Source organism: Psammomys obesus, unplaced genomic scaffold (assembly GCF_907164565.1).
Source record: "Psammomys obesus unplaced genomic scaffold, mPsaObe1.curated_primary_1811, whole genome shotgun sequence".
Taxonomy (NCBI): Eukaryota; Metazoa; Chordata; class Mammalia; order Rodentia; family Muridae; genus Psammomys; species Psammomys obesus.
The window spans coordinates 8,336,692-8,358,050 of record NW_026596256.1 but is presented as its reverse complement, the minus strand read 5'-3'; the positions used below and the strand labels follow the sequence as shown (position 1 = coordinate 8,358,050).

The following is a 21,359-nucleotide window of genomic DNA, read 5'->3' as shown; positions in this document are numbered from 1 at the left end:
ATGTCCAAGGTGTCTCCAAATCGGAGGCGGTCAGTTCCAAGAAGCGTCCGCCAGTGGGCTTTTCAACGGAGAACCGAGATCACCTCCTAGGCCGCCGGGGCAGGACCACTGCAAAACCCACCGGTGTCCCAAACTACCGGGCCCCGCCACAGGCCTTGGCCCGGCTCCCACCCGCCTCGGGGTCCCGCCCCCGCGCGGCAGGCTACCCGCCAAGCAGCTGGTCGGCAAGCTTCTCCCGCGCGTCAGTGACTCGATAGAACCGCGGGTATTCCGAGCCCCGGCGTCCCCGCCCCCGGCGTCCCCGCCCCCGGCGCACTCGCGCTCCGTCCACGCCCCCGCCCGAGCAGCAGTTGCCCTCCCGGCCGGGGTCGGGTGCGCGTGTGGCGTAGGTCCCGCGGGAAGGGTCGGGGGCGGAATTCGGCAAACGTCCTCTCCCCGGGCTGCCGGCTTCCGCAACCGCCGAGGAAGCGACCCCGCGCGGCGGCGGCGGCGGCGGCGGCGGCGGCGGCGACCGACCGACTCGGCAGCCCAGCAGGAAACGGCTCCCGAGCTGCCAGCGGCGCCGGGCGGAGCCGCGCGGGCCGCGAGGTGGCTCTGCCAGTCCCAGCGCGCCGGGTCGGCCGTCCACGTGTCTCGGCGTCACGTCCGCGCGCGCCCCCGGGGCTTGCGTCAGCGGCCGCTCCCGAAGCGGGTGGACCAGGGCTCTCTGCGCCCCGGAACGCCGCCGGAGGAGGGCACCGCACGGCCGCGAGCCCGGAGAGCGTCGACCGCTCCGGGAGCCGCCGAGAGGATCGGCGCGGTCCGGTCCCCGCCCCTCCCGGTGGCCGGTCGGGTCCGCGCCGGGTCTCCGGGCTGGGCGCCGTGGCGTTGCCCCGGAGCCGGCCACCCGCGGGGCGCGCACCGCCTTAACCCGGGCGGCCCCGCGGCAGGCAGACGCCCGCAGGTCCATGGTGGGTTCGGAGCGCGATGAGCCGCCCGTCCTCCACCGGCCCCAGCGCTAACAAACCCTGCAGTAAGCAGCCGCCGCCGCCGCAGACCCAGCACGCTCCGTCCCCGGCTGCGCCCCCTGCCGCCGCCACCATCTCGGCTGCGGGCCCCGGCTCGTCCGCGGTGCCCGCCGCGGCAGCGGTGATCTCAGGCCCCGGCGCCGGCGGCGGGGCCGGCCCGGTGTCCCCGCAGCACCACGAGCTGACCTCGCTCTTCGAGTGCCCGGTCTGCTTCGACTATGTCCTGCCCCCCATTCTGCAGTGCCAGGCCGGGCACCTGGTGTGTAACCAATGCCGCCAGAAGTTGAGCTGCTGCCCGACGTGCAGGGGCGCCCTGACGCCCAGCATCAGGAACCTGGCTATGGAGAAGGTGGCCTCGGCAGTTCTGTTTCCCTGTAAGGTAAGTCCGGCGACCACCGGCAGAGCTGCCACGCGACCTTACAGGGTTCTGGTGTCCTCCAGCGCACTCGGAGGCCCTAAGAGGCGAACAGCACGTCACTGCTTCCATCTGTGTGTGTCTGTCTGTCTATCTCTCTGTCTCCCCCTTTCCCTCTCTCCCTTTGAGTGCGCGCGCGTGTGCGTGTGTACCTTGTCCATTGTCTCCGTGCCCACCTGTCCATTTTGGGAACTAGCTCAGGGTTGATGTTTGCCAGAGCACCGACTCTAAGTTGTCACTTGCTGACGCTTAGAAGCACCCCAGCTCTCCCAACCCAGTGCCGCCGCGTCCTTTGCAGCATGTGCTCGGTAGGGATGGACAGCTTAAACGAAAACGTGGACAGGGAAGCTGGCCACGGACATTGTGGAGGAAGGAAACAGCACGGTTTCCAGCGCTAAGCTTGACAGGAAGGGTCCTGGATTCCTCCTGGACCCAGCACCTAAAACCGGAGAGCTCTTGGGAGTGCAGCTACAAGGGGAGGGGGAGGGGAGTGGCGGGGAGGGGGATTGAGATTCTGCCAGCTTCACTGGAGTACAGAGAAAACCCTGCCAGCCACGCCTTCTCTCATCTTCCCAGGGTTGGGAAGGACTCAGAAGTTGTGGCTGCTGTTTTGTTTTTTTTACTAAGTGCAATGAACTCGAATCCACCAGGACTTAACGTAGACACTCAAGAGCTTTATTAGTTTTCTTCAGTGCCAGCATATTATTTCAAGAGTTACCTGTGTCCTGGGGGGGGGGGGGGGGTGCCGCAAGGGAAAGTCCAAGCTCGTGGACTTTGTCTTCCTGTCTACACCGGCTTGTGTTTAGAACCTGTGTTTATATCCTCACAGCTAAATATAGAATCATTTTAATGTCTGTCTCTGAAAGCTGTGAAAAACCCGCACAGAGATGATGCTTTTTCTCTAGCAACCAGCTCTTCAAATCCTCAGCTGCTTCATGCCTGACACTTGACCTCCGTGTCTTAAAGGACTACGTTGTGTGGTTATACTGCAACATCCTGTTGCCTACACCGAATCCCTATATTTAAAAAACCCTCACACTCTCATTTGTATACCGCTTCATATTCTAGACCTCCGCTGAGGAGTTCTTTTTCTGAACTTACAGGTGGAGATAATGCTAATACTTCTGAGATTTTTTTTTTATGAAAATAATTGTTCTACCTGCAACTGTTTTAAGTTGTCTTGCATATCTTTGCATAATGTTGGTTAGTTTTGAGGGCAAGAGCTGTTTTAAATTAAAAATAATTCACTGGAGAGTTTAATTTTAGGCTTCAGAGTCAAGTCAGTAAAATGAGTGACTTAATTTTTTCTTCTGCCCAGCTACTAATCCAGTTAAAATAGCTTGTTCAGATAAGGGTTTGGATGAGGGTTTAGGCTGTGAGGTTTCTAGCCTTCAGCCACCCCCCACCCCCAGCGCTTACTCACTCACCCAGCACAGGTGCAGTTCGGATAAAATATTTCCATGGCTTTTTCCCTCTTTTATTGAAAATAGGTGTTTTGTTGTTGGTTTTTTTTTCCCCCTCCTATAATACATTCTGGTTACAGTTTCCCTTCCTCTGCTCCTCAGTCTCTTCCCACCTCCCCTTCCATCTGGATCCGTTTTCTTTCTGTCTCTCATTAGAAAAGAACATGCTTCTAAGGGAAGACAGTATTAAGATAAAAAAGCTAACTCCTCAGACATGGGCAGAAAAAACAAACAGAAGTAAAAGGGCCCAAGAGAAGGCACAAGAGCCAGAGACCCACTTGTTCTCACACTCAGGAATCCCATAAAAGCACTAAACTGGAAGCTGTGATATTTACACAGAAGACCCTTTGCAGAGCCCTATAGTCCTGTTTGATGTTCTGTGTCTGTGAGTCACTCAGGGTGTTGTGTGTGTTTGTTTGTTTTTTTTTTTTTCTAGTTTCATTTACCTTCAGATTTCTTTCTTCTTGATGACTAAGTAATACTCCATTGTGTAAATATACCACATTTTCTTTATCCATTCTTCTGTTGGGAGACATCTAGGTTGATTCCAATTTCTGGCTGTTATGAATAGAGAAGCAGTGAACATGTTTGAACAAGCGTCTTTGTGGTAGGAGGAAGCATCAGTTCCCATCTTCCTGAGGAACCACTACACTGATTTCCACAGTGGCTGTACAGATTTACATTACCACCAGCAGAGGATGGGTGTTACTTTTATTCCATACCCTCACCAGCATGCACTGTCACTTGTGTTATTGAACTTAGCCATTCTGGCAGGAGTAAGGGGAAATCTCAAAGTCATTTTGATTTACATTTCCCTGATGGCCAAGGATGCTGAACATTTCTTTAAATGTTTCTCAGCCATTTGAGTTTCCTTCCTCTGTTGAGAATTCTCTGTTTAGATCTGTACCCCATTTTTTTAAATTGGATTATTTAGTTTGTTAATGTCTAGCTTCTTGAGTTCTTTATATATTTTGGATATTTGCCCTCTGTCTGATGTGGAGTAGATGAAAATCTTTTCCCATCCTGTAGGCTGCTGCTTTGTCCGAATGACAGTCTCCTTGGGTGCAGAAGCTTGTCAGTTTCCTGAGATCCCATTTATTGATTGTTGATCTTAGTGTCTGTGCTAACGGTGTTTGAGTTCAGAAATTATTTTCCTGTGCCAATGAGGTCAAGGCTATTCCACACGTCTTCTATCGAATTGAGTGTATCTGGTCTCATGTTGTCATGTTGTGGTCTTTGATCCACCTGCAGTTGAGTTGTGTGCAGGGTGATAAATAGGAACTATTTGCATACTTCTACATACAGATATCCAGTGGGACAAACACCATTTGTTGAAGGTGCCATCTTTCCAGTGTGTTATTTCTGGTCTCTTTATCAAAAATTAAGTGTCAGTAGATTTGTGGATTTGTGTCTGAATCTTCAATTCCATTTTGTTGATTAACGTCTCTGTTTTTGTGCCGCTGCCATGTTGTTTTTTATGAGATAGCTCTGCAGTACAACTTGAAATTGGGAATGGTAATACTTCGGGCGTTTCTTTCCTTATTCAGGATTGCTTTAGCTATCATGTTTTTTTTTTTTTTGTTTGTTTGTTTTTGTTATTGGTTTTTTTGTTTTGTTTTTTTGTTTGTGTGTGTTTCCAGATAAAGCTGATAATTGTCCTTTTAAAATCTGTAAAGAATGTTGGAATTTTGATGGGGATTGCATTGAATCTGTAGATTGCTTTTAATAAGATGCCATTTGAACTATGTCGATTCTACCAAGCGATGAGCATGGGAGATCTTTTCCATCTTCTGGTATCTTCTTCAGTATCTTCCTTCATCGCCTTAAAGTTTTTATCATACAACTCTTTCACTTGGTTGGTTAGAGTTACCCCAAAATATTTGATGGGGAGGACTACTGATTTCTGAGAGTTAATTTTGTGTCCAGCTACTTTGTTGAAACTGTTTATTAGCTGTAGGAGTTTCCTAGTGGAATTTTTTAGGTCACTTAATGTATACTATCATCTGCAAATGAAAGTACACATGTGACTACTTTTCTCAGTCTATTCCGTAAGAATGCAGCTGGGTCAAGCTATCATGCAGACCAGAAACCAAGCTTATGAGAGGTGTTAGGGTTACTTTTGTGTGTGCATATTTAAGATGTGTATAAACCTGGAGTGTACATTTCTTTCACCTGATTAAGCAGGGCAGCTCAGCCACTTGGTGTGGGTAAGCCAAATTTGGATGTGTACTTGCTGCAGCACCCAAAACCATTCATTGGAGTTGAGAAATATTAAGGAATAAGTCCTGTGTCAGATTGAAAACAAGGAGGGTCTGTGTACCTAGCTTTTTTAGCCTGTCACCTGAGGCTCCTGGAACCCCTGGGGACTGCCTGTCACTGTCTCCTCTTGGTCTTTCTGTGAGCTAAATGCTGCAAGGATAGTGCTGAGTATTCAATGCCCAGAGTCTCAGGAGTGGGGCAGAGGAAGCTTTGAGTCCTCGTCTCTGAATGAAGGGCCCGGCTGCCTGACTTCTAAGGAAATTAGTTTTCAATCCGTGAAAAACAGGGAGGCCGTGTGGAATGTTTTACGTTCCTTCTTTGTACCAACTAACTTGCCAGGAGGCAGCGTTTATTAGTCTGCCTCGTCTTCAGGTGAGGACCCTCATGTCTGTAGGCTTGTTAAGTGTTAATTACCTTGTCTTTGGCGCACTCCTTACTGCATGGGAATGTTGAATCAGAACTTAGATTCCAAGCTTCCAAGTTAAAATTCAAGGCTGAAAATAGTAACCAAGTCATCGTACTGTAGAAGGTAATCACGTGACACCGTCCAATGTTTAGCTTTGAACTGTTGGAATTTAAAGAATGGATGTGTTGACAAATAGGTGCCTTATGTAAAGTGTGAGGCCACATAATTAAATGTTAAATGCTTTTGATATAGGAGACTACATAAGTTGACTCAGATTTCCTCTTTAAGGCTCGTATCAAAACATTGCTCACTTAGGGTGTTTTCCATCCTTTCTTCATCGATAGCTGAGAACTTTTGACAGTCTGTTCTGTATCTCAGTGGAGAGTGGGTATAGGGAGCAATGTGAAGGTTGACATGTCAGCACATTTCACCACTCAATAGTATATTTCAATGTATTTTTATTTGTTATGTGTGTGGGCACACTTTGAGGTGGGGCTTATAGGACAGCCTGTGAGACTCAGTTCTCTCCTTCCATCACCCAGGTCAGGCTTGGTGGTAGGGGATCAAACTCAGGCCAAACTCAGCTTGGTGGGCAGGTGCGTTTTTACCTGCTGGGTGACATCAGTCAGCTATTTCACTGTCGTCTCATTAGTGTTTTGGTATCACCCAGGAGTTTCTCTACTCCATGCTGGAAATACTAAACCTCTCTAGTCTACTTATATCATCGTATGGCATGTTTCCCATTTTTATTTGTCTTCTGTGAAATTCCTCTAATACGCCTGCATATCATCACTGAATCTGAAAACCTCAGTCTTTTCTGAGGTTAGATTGCAACAGTGTTGCTTCTTGAAAAAGACACAGTGAGACAACCTAGCGTACTCTTTAAAGGAATAGTGCTGAGCATTCTAGTTGATACAGACTTTCCCAATACTCCCAGGGACTAGGAGTCCAAGGGAGAGAAAAGTAACAGACACAAATAGCCTCCAGGGCTGGGGAAAACTGTAGAGTGGCAGTTCTCACCATTCCTAACTCTCAGACCTGACCCCCTGTGACCTTTTAATCCATGTCATGGCCCCTAACCATAAAATTATTTAGTTTCTACTTTATAACTGTTCTTTTCCTCCTGTTACAAATCATAAGGTAAATATCTGTGTTTTCCAGTGGTGTGAGGGGATCCCTGAGAAAAGGTTGCTTTGCACCCAGGCTGAGAACTGCTGTTGTAGAAGTAGAGAGGCTGGGGAGCTCAGGCCCTGCAAAGAGGGCAGTGCAAACTGAGTGGGATCACCTGAGCACAGAGTCCAGCTGGATCACGATAGTTAGAGTCTGTGTCACAAAAACAAACCAGAGGACAGCCTTTACTCTTGCCTAAGATTAGCTGGGAATGTGGAGGCCAGGCATTCGTAGGAGAAGATAAGGGGGGGGGGGGACTAGAAATTGGACTTTGATATCAAATCTCAACCCCTGATCACTCTCTCTTTCAACTTTGGCCAAATTCAAACATAGAGCCAGCACTAATAGCCACACTATCTATATCTACGGGCCAGATTCCTACTGCTTAGGGACAGGCAGCCTTTCATTGATTCTGTTTTAGGCAGTGTTGACAGAGCCTAGACTCTTACTTCATTCTCTGCATACCTAATTTGGAACTCTGACAGCCCCAGCAGTGATTTTGTAGCTTTTTTTTTTTTCATCTTTATCTGCTCACCTATAGTCTGTAACTGTTGTCCCAATGATTAGATAATTGACCTTTGCAAAGTGGTTTATTCTTTGCACTTGTGGATCTTTAGAAGCAGGGGGTAGCACTAAATGATTACACCAGAGATTTTTCCCACCGTAAAATCCTAGAACCTGGTAATTGGTGAAGGGAACAAACTCACTAGACAGAAGGCAGAAGATCTGAGTTCTCAGAAGTCCTGGCAGTGGTCTAACCATGGAGTTCCCTGAGCCAGTAAGTTCATCTGTTAAGATGAAAATATATCCGTGGTGAGGACCTTGACATCAGATTAAGCAGGCCATACAGGGTCCTTCTCACCACTGCAAATAGAAGCCAGGTGATACTGGGCCGGGCTGGGAAGCACGTCAGTAAAAAGACTTTTAAAGATTTCTTCTTAATCGGAATTTCTCCCAGGAGTCATTTTCTTTGGAAACTGTCTTTACAGCTGCCTGAAATTGACCAGGTTGACCCAGAGACTTAGATAGAAAGTACACAAAGACTCAGAACTCACACCCAGTTCAGTACTTTGGTAGTAGTGCTGAAGTTTAATGTTGATTCTAACATAATTAACCAAACAATTTCCCGGGGTCACCATGATCTGAAACTGGAGTAAACGGTCACTAAAGCTTATCCTTGCCCCAACCAGACTAGAGGCCAACGAAAAGGTATGACAAGTGTGGCCTATAAAGTCCCAGCTTGAGCTTCGATTGGAGTCTCTGATTGTCCCTTACAGCTCTTTCTTGTAAGCCCCATACAAAGTGCCGAGTTGACGAGACTATGAAGGCCAGGCTAAGTAACACTTCTTACTTAAACATATAAGGCCTGCACTTACGAAAGGCACAAGATGGCTATACATTTGCTCACCTGAATGCCAGCACCCACCACCACCAAGTACTGCTGGTGATAGGTGATCATACCTGGGAGATTAGAATGAAGTTCCATTCTGCACATCCGGAAAAGGAACCTAAAGATGTTTTCCTGGTTAAATGTGTCGTCATACTTCAGGTACATTCAGGTCTTATTGGAGCTCCTGAAAATTATCTAGTGGTACTTAATTTTGCATCAAACACCTTTTTCTTTTGGTTCCTTAATAATTAGCCAACTTATTCACGTCCAGTTTGGTAAAGATCTTATGGAATGACTTTTAAGATATGTGAAACTGTGGAATAAAAAGTTACCATAGGGATAGAATGGACAGTATTTCTGTGGTGAACATGTGAGTTTGTGCCCTGTCTTAAAACTTGGAGGGAGCAAAGCTTCTGTCTTCGGTCCCTCCTGCCACCAGGCTCCCTGGCTATGATAGTTTAAAGAGCAGGCCCTAGTCAAACCTTCTAGTTTACATCTTCACTCCGTTCCCACTGTAGCTGGCTGGTAACTCTGCTAAGCTCTAGTAGCCCTTTTGTGAAATATGCTGATGTTGGGTTTAGTGGTAATAATTCATGCAAAATGCCCAGCACTGCCATGGCACTAAATACATGCACAGTTAGAAGCTCACAGGAAGCAAATGATGGGTATGTGTCACTACAGGCAGGCATAAAAGTGAGAGAGAAAATAATCACTCTTATTTCCTCCCACAGATTCTCTCACTGGGCTTCAAGTCCTATGGTTTAAGCCCATCGTAGGGTTTTCTAGAGCTGGGTGACACGGCCCTGACATTAGTGCATTGGTGTTTCGGGATGAGAATTTTTTTCATTCTTCCAATTTCTGTAATCTATTTTTCTTTCTCTCCTCTCCTTTCTTGCTTCCTTTCTTTCTTGCTTCCTTCCTTCTACCTTTCCTTCCTTCCTTCCTCCCTCCCTCCCTCCCTTCCTTCCTTCCTTCCTTCCTTCCTTCCTTCTTTCCTTCCTTCCTTCCTTCCTTCCTTCCTTCCTTCCTTCCTTTTTTAATTGAGAAAGACAAGCCTTGTTATTTATCCCAGGCTGGTCTCAAAGCCACGCTCTTCTTGCCTCACAGGGAGAAGGGAGCGTGTGCCACTGTGTACAGGGTCTGTAATCTTTTAATGCATGGTTTTCGAGGCATCACATTTAAGCATATACATTTTGTTTTATATATCTTATTTTAAACATTTTAAGTTATAACTCTTATTTACATTTTATTCTGGGGGAAACACAGTACTCATTCCTTTCAAATATATAACTGAACAGAAAACGATATAAAAATCAAAATGCCCCATAATCCTTCCCCCACACACACACACACCTAAAAATAACCATGATACCATTCTGTAAACTTCTGTGAAAACCTACCTGTAACATAATGGTTTATTTCACTCATACATTCCCCACCAAGCAAAAGCAAGGGAAATGAGCAGCGCAATTTTTCATGCTGTTTCTTGGCTTTTCAGATCTTGCACATCGTGGCTGCTTTTCTGTTGTGGTAAGTATTCTTTGAGGTCGTATTCAACAGCTGCATCGTGCTGCATGCAGTTCCCAACAGCACACAGCTATCCAGTCGGGTTCCTGTTGGTAGTCATTTTTTATTTTGTTTCCTTGCTGTGATTTTTTTTTTTAAGTACTACTAACCTGAACCCTTGTCTATAAGATGACCATTTTCTAAGGATGCTGTTTCTAAGGTTTCTGGAGTACATGAGAAAGGGACAAGTGTGTGTTGGTAAAGCCAAAGTAGTTTAGACCTTGAAACTTATTTGCAGCTCCATTTCTTGCCATCATCCCCATCACTGGGTGTTGTCCTTTATGGCCTTAGTGTTGCTAAGGACTGAGTGCTCCCTGGAGTAAACTCAGACCTGAGCTGGTTGCTGCTCATGACCCACTGAATTCTAACCACCTCACTCTTACCTGACAGCTGCCTACAGCCCCAGGTCCGTTCCTTTCAGTGACCCACCTACCTGCCTCATGCGCCACTGTTCCCCGTTCATCTCCCTTGCGTCTAACAGTAGAGACAGATGGGCTAGCCAAGCAGAAATGGTCTCCTGAAACAGAAGGCAAAGAAAAATCTTGGGGGGGAGGGGTGGCTGGACTTTGCGCCTGTGGACCCCGGGAGGCCAGCTGGAGAGAATACTTCCTTTAAGGTGCCTGACAGGTGTGTTGTTTCCCCTTATCCTCCTATCCTCCTCCTGAAGGAGATAAGATGCAAGTAGTATGCCTCCTGGGAAATGCACACTCTCAGATGTGTCAGTTTGGACAACACAGACTCCAGTCTGAAGCACCGACTTTCTTAGAACCACCTGTTTCTTCTTCCATTCATTCTACTTGGCTGATAAACTGTGGTCGCCTTCCACTGCAGACTCAAGCACTGGCTTTCCGAGGGATGGCTGTGCTATCGGAGGGGTCTTCTTCTAAAGTTGCCAGATGGAATTCAAAATGCCTAGTTAGATTTGAACTTCAGTTAAGTAACAGATAACTTTGGAAGGACATATATATATGTATGTATGTATGTATGTATATATGTATGTATGTATGTATGTATGTATTAATGCCTGGGAGATACACTGGGTACTTTGTATTTGATTTCTTTAACAACCCTACAAATTCTTTTGATGAATCTGGCTGTGTTAGACAATAAAAGACTGATAAGGAATTACTATTTCAGTCTTGTCAGTGTTGTCACCATGACTGTGCAGGTGGGAACCTGGCATTAAAGAGTGAGAGCATATTGAAAAGGGTCAGGCCGGTTGCGAGTATGACGGCAGAAAGCCTTTGCTTCTGGTAGCTTGTTCAAGTGCCTTTGTCTGCACCAAAAGGCTCTCACAAAACTGTTCGCAGTGACAGTGTGTACTTGCTCGCTCACTCTGCCTGTGGACAAGATGAGAAACACATGGTCAAAAGTCAACTGTCTCTCAAAGTTTCTAGGATTAAAAATGGACTGTTGCTAGCTCCAATAGTTTACAAGGCCACATGGCCCCTGTCTCCAACACAGAATGTTCTCAGATCTCTGAAATAATAATCGTCCCCAAAGTCTTCCACCAATACACCATTCGATAGGAAACTTCGCTAGTATGTGATCTATTTTGTCTTAGGAACAAAGGGTAGTTTTGTGAACTCAAGAGTTTCATTAGAATGGCCTTCTTCTAAACAAACTGTGTAAGGTTAACACTGTATCAGTCTCGCAGTGTTTTATGGCACTGTGTGGTGGTTCTGGGGCCAACTAATGCTTTCTTGTCATTTATTATCTGAGAAACCGTTGCTGCCCTGCTGGTTGATAGTCCAGTCTTTGCCTGCCTCAGGAGTGGAGGTGAGGAATGTACCGCTGGAGTTACAGGAAGGTATGCTGGGATGTTTAGAGGAAGAGCTAGGCAGATACAGGCTGGACAGCTTAATTTTATCCTGCTGTTCAAGAGTTAACTTGACAGAAACACACTCCTTCATTATTAATTGTGTAAACAGGCTCGGGGTCAAACAGGGCACAAGTAACGGCATTCTAAACACAGATACTCCACCGCTGGTTGTGATCTATTTCAAGAGAGGCACACAGCCATCAGAAGAACGGCAGTGCTGTTGTTTTACTCTGTGGGACATTTCAGAAGAGTCATGAACGCCCCCACTCTAGTCGTTTATATAGATAAGATATGTGAACCATCTTTGCCAAAAAAGATTAAATAAACATATAATTCTGATATTTAAAAATATGAACATTTTTCGCATGATCCGAAACTACTGAATTCCTCTTTTACCTACAGTAAGATTTCCAGTTGAAGTAAAATCGCATAGTGGGAGACCGTCCATCATCCGCAAATAAACCTACTATTTATTCATTTGTCAGTAAGTACCAGGTAGGCCAGGAGCAGGTAATAGAACCAGCAAATTGGAGCTTAAACAAAATTATTAGGCCTATAAAAAGATGAGCAATAATCTATGTGGTATTTAGAGGGCAGATAAACATTTTAATCACAAAAACTCTAGTTTGAGTTGCTAGAAGGCTGTCTTTTTGTTTTTAAGGACTAAAAAAATTTTCATGATTTATTTTTATGTTATGTGCATTTGGTGTTTTACCTGCATATATGTCTGTGTGAGGTACCAGATCCCCTAAAATTGGAGTTACAGACAGGTGTGAGCTGCCATGTGGACGCTAGAAATTGAACCTGGGTCCTCTGGAAGAGCAACCAAGGCTTTGAAGCACTGAATCATCCCCCTAGCCCCTATTAGCCCGCATTTTTAAAAAATGGTTATTTTAAGGTTGGGCATGTAGTTCAAGGGTGTGTCATTTACCTCATATGCACAAGGCCCCTAGGTCTGGTGCCCAGCACTGATTACTAGTTAGTCTTGATAAACCTAACTCTTGCCATACTGAGTTTACCGTACTACAGTAGGTTCACCTGAAATTCCCACTGGAGCAATCTGAGAAGTGCTGAGAAGATAGTCTAAGTAGCTGCCTGGGTATCTGCTGATCTCATTCATGATAAACTACAGATCCCTTCTGCTGAGCTCACACATTCCACTCCGTTCCTGGAGCCTATGTGAGAAAATGGTGGATTGGGCTAATTCCATTCCTGGAACTCACCTTTTAGATGGGGGTCCTACAATGGATCAGACCTGTCTAAGTGTCGATAATGCCACCAAAGAGGACAGAAATGGCAAAGCAAGCCATAGACCAACAGTGACTTCCAACCTTGGAAGGATCAGTGAATGTTCTGTCTTCTATGAGGACCAAAGAAGCAGTGCTGTTTTTTGTTTATTTGTTTGTTTTTATAACAGCATATCTCTTCATTGCAAAACTATGTTGCTTCACTAAAATGAGCCCCTCAGACCATTAAGAAAAAGGAAAATGAATAATCTTGGTTTGTTTCCATGTAGGTGTTGTATGCTAGGAAAATAGTAGGAAAAAGTTCAGTTCATTCAACCAACTCCTCATAAGAAACTTTATCCTTTAAAATGTAAACATGTTAACATCTCTCCTGGATTCCTTCCTACATGTTTATCTTTTCCATGATATAAGCATAGACAACAATTGCAATATTAGTGTAAAAAAGAAAAATCCCAAATGGCCTTTATCCAGAATCTCTAGTTCCTTCTTCCATTTGTGTTTTCAATTCACTTTTCAACTCAGATATATATTGTTAAACATTTAAATGTAAGCTGCAGGCACCCTGCCTGGCCCCAAAATCTCTCCTTGTGTCTCTCTTAAAAACCAGGACATCTTCTACTGTAATCAGGAAACAAGACCCAGCACAGACTCTGCTCTAATCTGCAGAGCACATGCAGAGCTCAGTGGTTGTCCTAGAAACGCCCTTTGCAGAGTCAGGGTTCCCAGGCCAGAGCCACCAATTGTATTTAGCCATCACTGTGCATTTTATGAGCATTACAGCTTACTTAGATTAGAGCAAAGTGCTTTTTGCTTGTGCGTACTCTGGAAAAGGTCAGTTCTTGAATTTGATTCACATACAACAGTAGATTATTGGTTATGGTTTATTATCTTTTTTTTTTTCTTAACTTTCTCATTTGAGACACTGGTGTCTATCCTGCTAATGAGGTTGAGCTGTTTCCTTGGAGGTAAACAGATGGAGGCAGGGCCGTTTCCTCACAGAGCCCCAGAGGAGCCTACTTCTGCCATGGAGCTCTTGGCACCTCCGTTGTACTTGATGACCAATTGTTGGTGTTCAGCTTGTCATTCTGCGATTACACAAAATCAAATTTAATGAAACATATTAAATGACTGGGTCTAAACCTACAGCACACAGCCTTCATTAGCAGTCTGGCTGAGAGAAGAGTATTGAGCTTATAGCTTCATTTTATAAACAAATAGTGTTACTGTTTATTAGGTAAATGAATGATGTCTAGTGTTCAGTACTCCGTGGTGTCTCATTATATGTATTTGTGTGTGAAGAGGTCCTGTATTTCTTTATGAAAGGGTTTCTGTGCCAAAAATGAAAACCCTATCTAAATTCCACCTTAAACACAGCCTTTAAACCTCTTTGCCCAGGAAAGAATGGGAACTATTTACTGCTTTCTGCAAAGACTTAAACACAAAGCCTCAGATTCACACAGTATTTCAGTGACAGAACATGTTTGCACAAGATTTTTGCATGGCAGCACCAGACAGAATGCTACAAAGATGTCCTAGGTGTCATATCCACATGTTTCTCCTTCTGTCCTTCCCACATTGATTAGCTTTGAGCTTGGCCTCCCTCGTCTCTTTTTTTCTTTTTTCCTCTATGCTTCTTTTTCCTCTTCTTTAGAGAGGTTTATTTAAAAATAACCCCACCCTTTGGGGGAAATGAGCACATCTTTCCCAAAGGAGAAATCTCATTTATAGCTGTGGGTGTGTCCCAGGACACAGAAACCTCTCTGCAAAGGAGCCCAGGGGCCCCTCTCGACTGCACTTGGGCATAGGAAAGAACCAGGCCTGTAAACAGAAGCCCTCTCACCCCAGATGTCAGGAAGAGAATCATTTGCTTCAGCTGGTCCTAGATCATTGACTGTGTCAGGTGGGTAACACACACAGCATAGGTAAGCCAGACAATGGAGTGTGACAGGAGTTAAACAGGCACCACAAAAACAAAAAAGGTTTGAACACTCTCTTCTTGGAGATCATCTTTAATTCTTTTACCACAGAAATGGCCTCAGTGGTCCTAGACTACTGCAGGGGTGAAATGAGAGAAATAGGTTGATCTTGAAGTTCAGCTGGGTTAGAAGAAACAGAGTAAAACATCCAAGGCTTTTAAAACATGTTTAAGTTGGTAGAGCCAGTAGCAAGTTCTTTTCAGGAAGCCATTGTCCACACATGTACAAAGAAATGCCTATTCTCCCTATAGCTTGCGGAGTGACCCTGAAGAAGAGTTGCATGTGTGAAAACCAAGTAACAGCACATAAATGTTTCTGCCAGAACAGGGCAAGTTCCCAAGCGAAGCTGGTGACAGAAACACTTGCTGTAGACGCTGGCTCTGGGAGGCGCAGTGGTCTGGGGCTGTGGGGGTCTCAAAAGGTGCTCTGGATGCCTTTGCCAGACTTTGCTTCATTCTTGGCATTCATCCTGAAAGCTAAGGTCAACAGCCCATTCTAAGCCATTTTCCCATGCAGACACTGAGCCAGGCTCTAAGAATGTCTTGCTATTTTTTGTTGTGTTTATGTGTGCTTTAAAAACTCTGGACTGAAGGGCCTCACCCACCGTCCACGGGAGACCACCAGGAGGTTCCATGTCCTTCCCACACCCCAGATCTAAAACAGTTCATAGGGACTTCTTTATAAAGCTTTGAAAAATTGAGAGCACCGAATGTAAATAGAAATGCGCAAATCTATTTCTCTTTCTGACCAAGACCTTCTTTTTACCTGAACTTTTAAAGTTAGTCGATGGTTCCGACCTGTGAACAAGCAATTCCTGTCAGCAAACCAGAAACATAGAAATAATTCAGCCAAGGTGCTGGAGGCATGAGCTACTTTTTTGCTTTTTTGTTTGTTTGTTTTATTTTTGTTTTGAGATTTTATTGTTGTTGTTGTTGTTGTTGTTATTTTGTTTTTTGAAAGAGTTCTGTATTTCAGGGAGAGCCTGAAACACACAGTTCTTCTGTCTCAGCCTCCAGATCTCTGGCATACAGACATACCTTCATACCTTCCCCCATGCTCTGCATTTCTTCCAGTGTCTTTCTTTGAGTTCCCTGTAGAGAGAAGCTATTGTTGTCTTGGCTTCTGTATTCTCTTGCAGACCCCAGCTCTGGTGGCCTGCAAGACCCCCTGGTTGCTAGAAAGACATTCTGTAAGGTGTAGAACTCAACCTGTGGTGATAAGGGGCTTGTAAGTCAGGGTACGGAGAAGCAAAAACAGCTGTGAGTTCGATGGTTGCTTTGCTTTTTTTTTTTTTTTTTTTTTTTTTTTTTTTTTTTTCTCTTAGTATCTTAGGAAGACAGCCTAGTGCAGTCCCTTCTTTGGTACCTGCATGCTTAAATGGAGGACTGGAGAGTAAGTACAGTAACCTAGACAGTCTCTCTGCCTTCCTGTGCTTCAAAGATCAGAGGCTAACTCCTCCCTTTACCTATAAAGAGTGGTTGCCATTTCTTAATTCTGTGACCACAGTCAGAGCACTGGATAGGCATCTGTTGTGGACTGACCCTCCCTCCCTCTGGCAACTGGCATTACCATTGTCATTCTTATGAAAGTTGGGAGCTGAAATGCTCCAGTTTCTTTTAGTGTGGCCTTCTTTCATGACGGACATGATGGATATACTGAGAATAGGAAGGGAAAGATTTTGTTTCTCTGTAATAGTAAGGAAGTATCTGAATGACAGACTGTGTTTAGAAGTTCATTCAGCTCCCCCCTTTCCCAGCCTGGAATGAGGACCTCACCAACCTCATCAGGAAGAGATGTGTGCTTGACCACAGGGAACTAATTTTAGGAAGATTTGGTGGTCTTTAAGGAGAGGGCGGGTCCACTTCACCTTAGCCTCTACAAGAAGCCAGTCTCGAATGTGATTTCTTTACAAACAAAACAAAAACTCGTGGCACAACACTTGCAGGGCAGAGGGTACAAAGGAGACAGCAAGTCTGTTCCATCCTCCCAGACTCTTCCACTCATGCTTGGCCACACTAGCAGGCCAGAACAGGGAACCTTCTCCACTGACAAGTTGACCTGCCATCAGTCTAAGTCAAGGAGTAGAACAAGACTGTGCCATTTTCAAGTCATCTATTCATAGGAAAAGCCTGCAGGTGGTCCAGTATTCCTTGCCCACCCCACTTCCAAGCAGTTAAATTCTTAAAAGGAGTCAGGGGTTATCAAAAATGAGAAAGGGGCCCTGTTATCTCAGTAGTTTTGCTCATTTGACATACTTAAAAGAACGGTAGTTCTCATCCTTGACCATTGTCGGGCTGGGGGTCTAGAAACCAGTGCCCTGACTTTATGCACAATGCTATTGACAATGAGTAGAAATTGAGACTTGTCTGAAATATTTGACACTCCTTAAACAAAGGTAGTTTAGATTAAGAATCTGAGCCCAGGAACCTGGGTGTGGGTAGGTATGCGTAGATGTTGGCACCGAGGTTTTGAGGCAATGCCATGATGCAGTATGTTGTTTTCTGTTTCTGCAGTATGCTACCACGGGCTGTTCCCTGACTCTACACCATACAGAGAAACCAGAGCATGAAGACATCTGTGAATACCGTCCCTATTCCTGCCCCTGCCCTGGAGCCTCCTGCAAGTGGCAGGGGTCCCTGGAAGCCGTGATGTCTCATCTCATGCATGCCCACAAGAGCATCACTACCCTTCAGGGAGAGGACATAGTCTTTCTAGCAACAGACATTAACCTGCCAGGGGCTGTGGACTGGGTGATGATGCAGTCCTGTTTTGGGCACCACTTCATGCTGGTACTTGAAAAGCAAGAGAAGTACGAAGGTCACCAACAGTTCTTTGCCATTGTCCTCCTCATCGGCACCCGTAAGCAAGCTGAGAACTTTGCCTACAGACTGGAGTTGAATGGGAACCGGCGGAGGCTGACCTGGGAGGCCACACCCCGGTCCATTCATGACGGTGTGGCTGCAGCCATCATGAACAGTGACTGCCTTGTTTTTGACACAGCCATAGCACACCTCTTTGCAGATAATGGGAACCTTGGAATCAATGTCACAATATCTACATGCTGTCAGTAAGGCTCCAGGAGGCTTTTGTAACCCTGGGAAGTTATTTGGGCATAGTGCTCTATGTTTAATAAAGTTTTTTTAATAGATGTTTTATTCATATGTCTTCCCAAGTCAGGAACCACAACTGTCCTCTATTCTGTTTAAATGGCAGCTTCCTGTCTGGCCCTGATGAAAGAAAGTTCACTGAACTGTGATAAATGGGGTTGGCCTGTTAGTAATTCGGAGGTTGTTCTGTGATCTCAGATCAACTCTATGCTATTTACTTCCTGAACAGCTCTTGACAGATTGCTCAGGACTGCCTCCCACCTGCCTCATCCTGAACTGACAAAAGCACAGTGGCTTTCATAAGAGTTCTTTTATATTTAGGAGGTTGGAATTGCTTTAATATCTTCAGGCTGGGTAGCTGACTAGTTTATACAGAATCACCTGTTGCACTCATCTCCAACACAGCTAGAAAATCCATAGTTGAACAACCTCGTCTTTTCAGAGTTTGAAGATTGCTGCCTCGAACTGTAGAAGAGGGTCCAGGATCTAAAGGTGCTTTAAGGCCACCCTCTGCTGCCACCATTGGTCTCTACTGTTTGTTCCCACAACCTCTGCACACACGTTTAAAACCAGAACTCTAAATCCATGTGGACGCACTCCTGAGGTTTGGTCGCTCTCATGCCTTCAGTTGAGAGTTCTCACATAGCTAGCTCTTAACCATAGTACGGATGACCTGTTTACATATGGCTTCCCTTGGAAGCCCTTCTTGACTGTGACTGATATGAAAGACTAGATCAGTAGTTGGGAAGCCTTTATAACCAGTGTCACATGCTTGCTACTCTAAAAGCATGTGTCGGTTGTGTGGGTTTGGTTTTTCTTGGTTTTGTTTTTGTCCTTTCCCACCCCCAACACTCACTTTAATTTTTTAATAAAATTTTTTCAAAAAATAAATGTTCTGCTTCATTTTCCTGCTTGAGTCATCTACTGTGTACAGATGGCATAAAACTTTTAGCATGGTACATCCACCATACCTCTGTGAGCCAAGTCACCTTGTCCAAGGTGGGGGGCAAACTTTTTATCCAAACCCCTGTCTATTCTGTAGGTTGTCATTAGTGGCACAGGACTATTTACTGTCGGACCACCAGCTGTCACCTGGGAAAACACCTCTCCCATTTTCCAAAATCAGGCATGGTTAGAGGCCAGAGATCTTGAGGCCCTTCTTCCATGGTGCCACACTCTCCTTCCAAGCCCTAACTGACAAAAGAATTCAGATTGGCCCTGAACTTTGTTATAGAGTTCAGTGCCCCCTCAGTGAGATGATTGAGCTAATACCACAGCAGCTAGAAGTGATGGTTGTAGAGTTATCTTTGTTCTTTACAGGAGACGCGTGTTAAGCTTTTATGTAACAGTTCTGGCAGGTAAGGAAGTGCTGTGCTGGCTAGTTTTATGCCAACTTGACACAAGCTGGAGTCATTTTGAAAGAGGGAAACTCAATTGAGAAAATGCACCCTCCAGATTTGCCTGTGGGCAATTTTCTTTATTAATGATTGATGCGGGAGGGCCCAGCACCCTGTGGGCAATTCCACCCCTGGGCTAGTGGTCCTGGGTGTTAAAAGAAAGAAGGCTGATGAAGACAATAAGCCATGCTCCTCCATGGCCTCTTAATCAGCCCCTCCCCGTCTCCAGGTGTCTGCCATGCTTGAATTCCTGCCCTGACTTCCTTCAGTGATGGACTCTGGTGTGGAAAGCATAAGAGAAAGAGAAATAAATCCTTTACTCCTCAAGATGCCTTGGATATGTTTTATCAAAACAGTAGAAACCCTAACTAAAACATTGCTAAGGTAAATTCTAGGCCATTCTTCAAATGAAAATTAAAAAAAAAAAAAAGTCATGTACCAAAAGTAGGCACTCAAAATACATTTGCAAGTGAAGAAGAACCTCTGTTGGCACTAACTACATCACATCTAACACTGGTGGAGGTGAGCCAGCATCCAGGAGCAGGTGGGGATCCATCTGCTCCCATGATTCCCCAAGCAGTGTGAACTAGCCGAGCCTGTCAGCACTGCTTCCTGTCTAACCCTTCCTGGTACACCTGAAATCAGGACTGCCTGTGGCCAGCAACACAGGAAAAGAGAAAGTTAGAACTGGAAGGAGGACTTGGTAGAAGCATTTCAAAAGCACTGCCTCAGATTTGCAAAAGGGGTAAAGAGGGGTAACCAGTGTAGTGGTTAGTGACAGGAATGGCCTGGGGTTCAGGTTTGCTGAATCCCCAGGCCCCCTCCTGTAGGATTTAACAAAAGTCTGTGAACCTGCCGACAGCAAAACTGAGCTCTTCCAGTCAGAAGGTCCCATAATCTGGAGATCACCAATCATGACTTTACTCCCTGGCTTTCCTGAAATTTTGTTTTCTGACAGAAAAAAAAAAAAAAAAAAAAAAAGCTGAGAACACCCAGATTATAGAATTTCAAGAGGAACTAAAAACCATGAAAAAGATCTAAGTCAGAATTGGTTCTTACGTAATTCCAACTGCCATGCAGTTTTAACAGTATGATGATTAACTGTCAAAAAGTCATCGTGTGCTCTACTTGACACATCTTTTGAAAATGTAAGATATTTTTTTCCTTTACCCTGCCCTTGATTAAAACCTGGCTGATCGGAGAATGGTGGCTTCAGCCTGTGTTGTGTGGTATTACAATGCATTTATAGCAACTTTCTTAAAGGACTCTAGAAAATATTTCAGTCATTAAAAAAAAAAAAAAACACCCAAACCCAAGAACAGGAGTTCTCTATCAGCACCCTCATCATCACTGGAGAGGAATTGGTCTGTGTCTCTAAAATGTGGGTTTCTGACTTAAAAGCTAGATGCCCGGTAAGAATGACAGAAAACTTCAGAGAAGCTCCTGAGGCAACAGCTATCTCGGATTCTCAAATACAACCTCAGGCCCAACCAGAATGTCCAAGTGAGAACTGGCCACGGTGTGTGAGCAGCACACAACTCCCTTACAATTAACTGCATTCTCAGGAAAATCATCTCTATGCTAATGCTATTCAGGTTCTTGGAATGTGCCATGGGGCCAGCACTGTGACCCTAAATCAGCCCTAGGAACATGGTTGCCAACCAACAACATTAGAATAATTATTTTCTGCATGTATCACTAACTCCTGTGAGAGGATATTCAACTTCAGAGTTAAGGCAGACAGACCATGCAGGCAGCCTCTGCTGGTGGCAACTCTGGGAAACCTGGGATGTCTGTGACAGGTGAGTCATGTTTCAGCTCCCTCTTGACTCCTGTGAGTCAGGGCTGCAGATGGTGCCTGCACATAGAGAGCAGCTTTGCTTTGTAGTTCTTCACTCAAAGAGTCTGTGGCTTTGACCCCTACTTGAACCATGAAGCTATTCATTGACACGATCTTTAAACCAAAGAACCCGCTGCTGCTGCTGCTGCTGCTGCTGCTGCTGCCGCCACTTTGAATTTTATTTTCAGTGAATACTGTTCGTGTGCCTTAAAGTCTCCAAATGACAAAAAAAAGAAGTTGGAGTCCATGGACACTGATGCTATCACCATTACCACTTCAAGAGTGAATGAGCTA

At 45.2% G+C, this 21,359-nt stretch overlaps 1 protein-coding gene across 1 annotated transcript; it reads left to right on the top strand.

Annotated features, from left to right (window-relative positions):
- The first annotated feature begins 668 nt into the window (after positions 1–668).
- Siah2 (siah E3 ubiquitin protein ligase 2) lies at positions 669–18,719 on the top strand. The gene is made up of 2 exons (XM_055596895.1): positions 669–1,386; positions 17,235–18,719. The coding sequence occupies exons 1-2, from the start codon at positions 967–969 to the stop codon at positions 17,790–17,792; spliced, it is 978 nt and encodes a 325-aa protein (XP_055452870.1). The 5' UTR covers positions 669–966; the 3' UTR covers positions 17,793–18,719.
- The last annotated feature ends 2,640 nt before the right edge of the window (positions 18,720–21,359 follow it).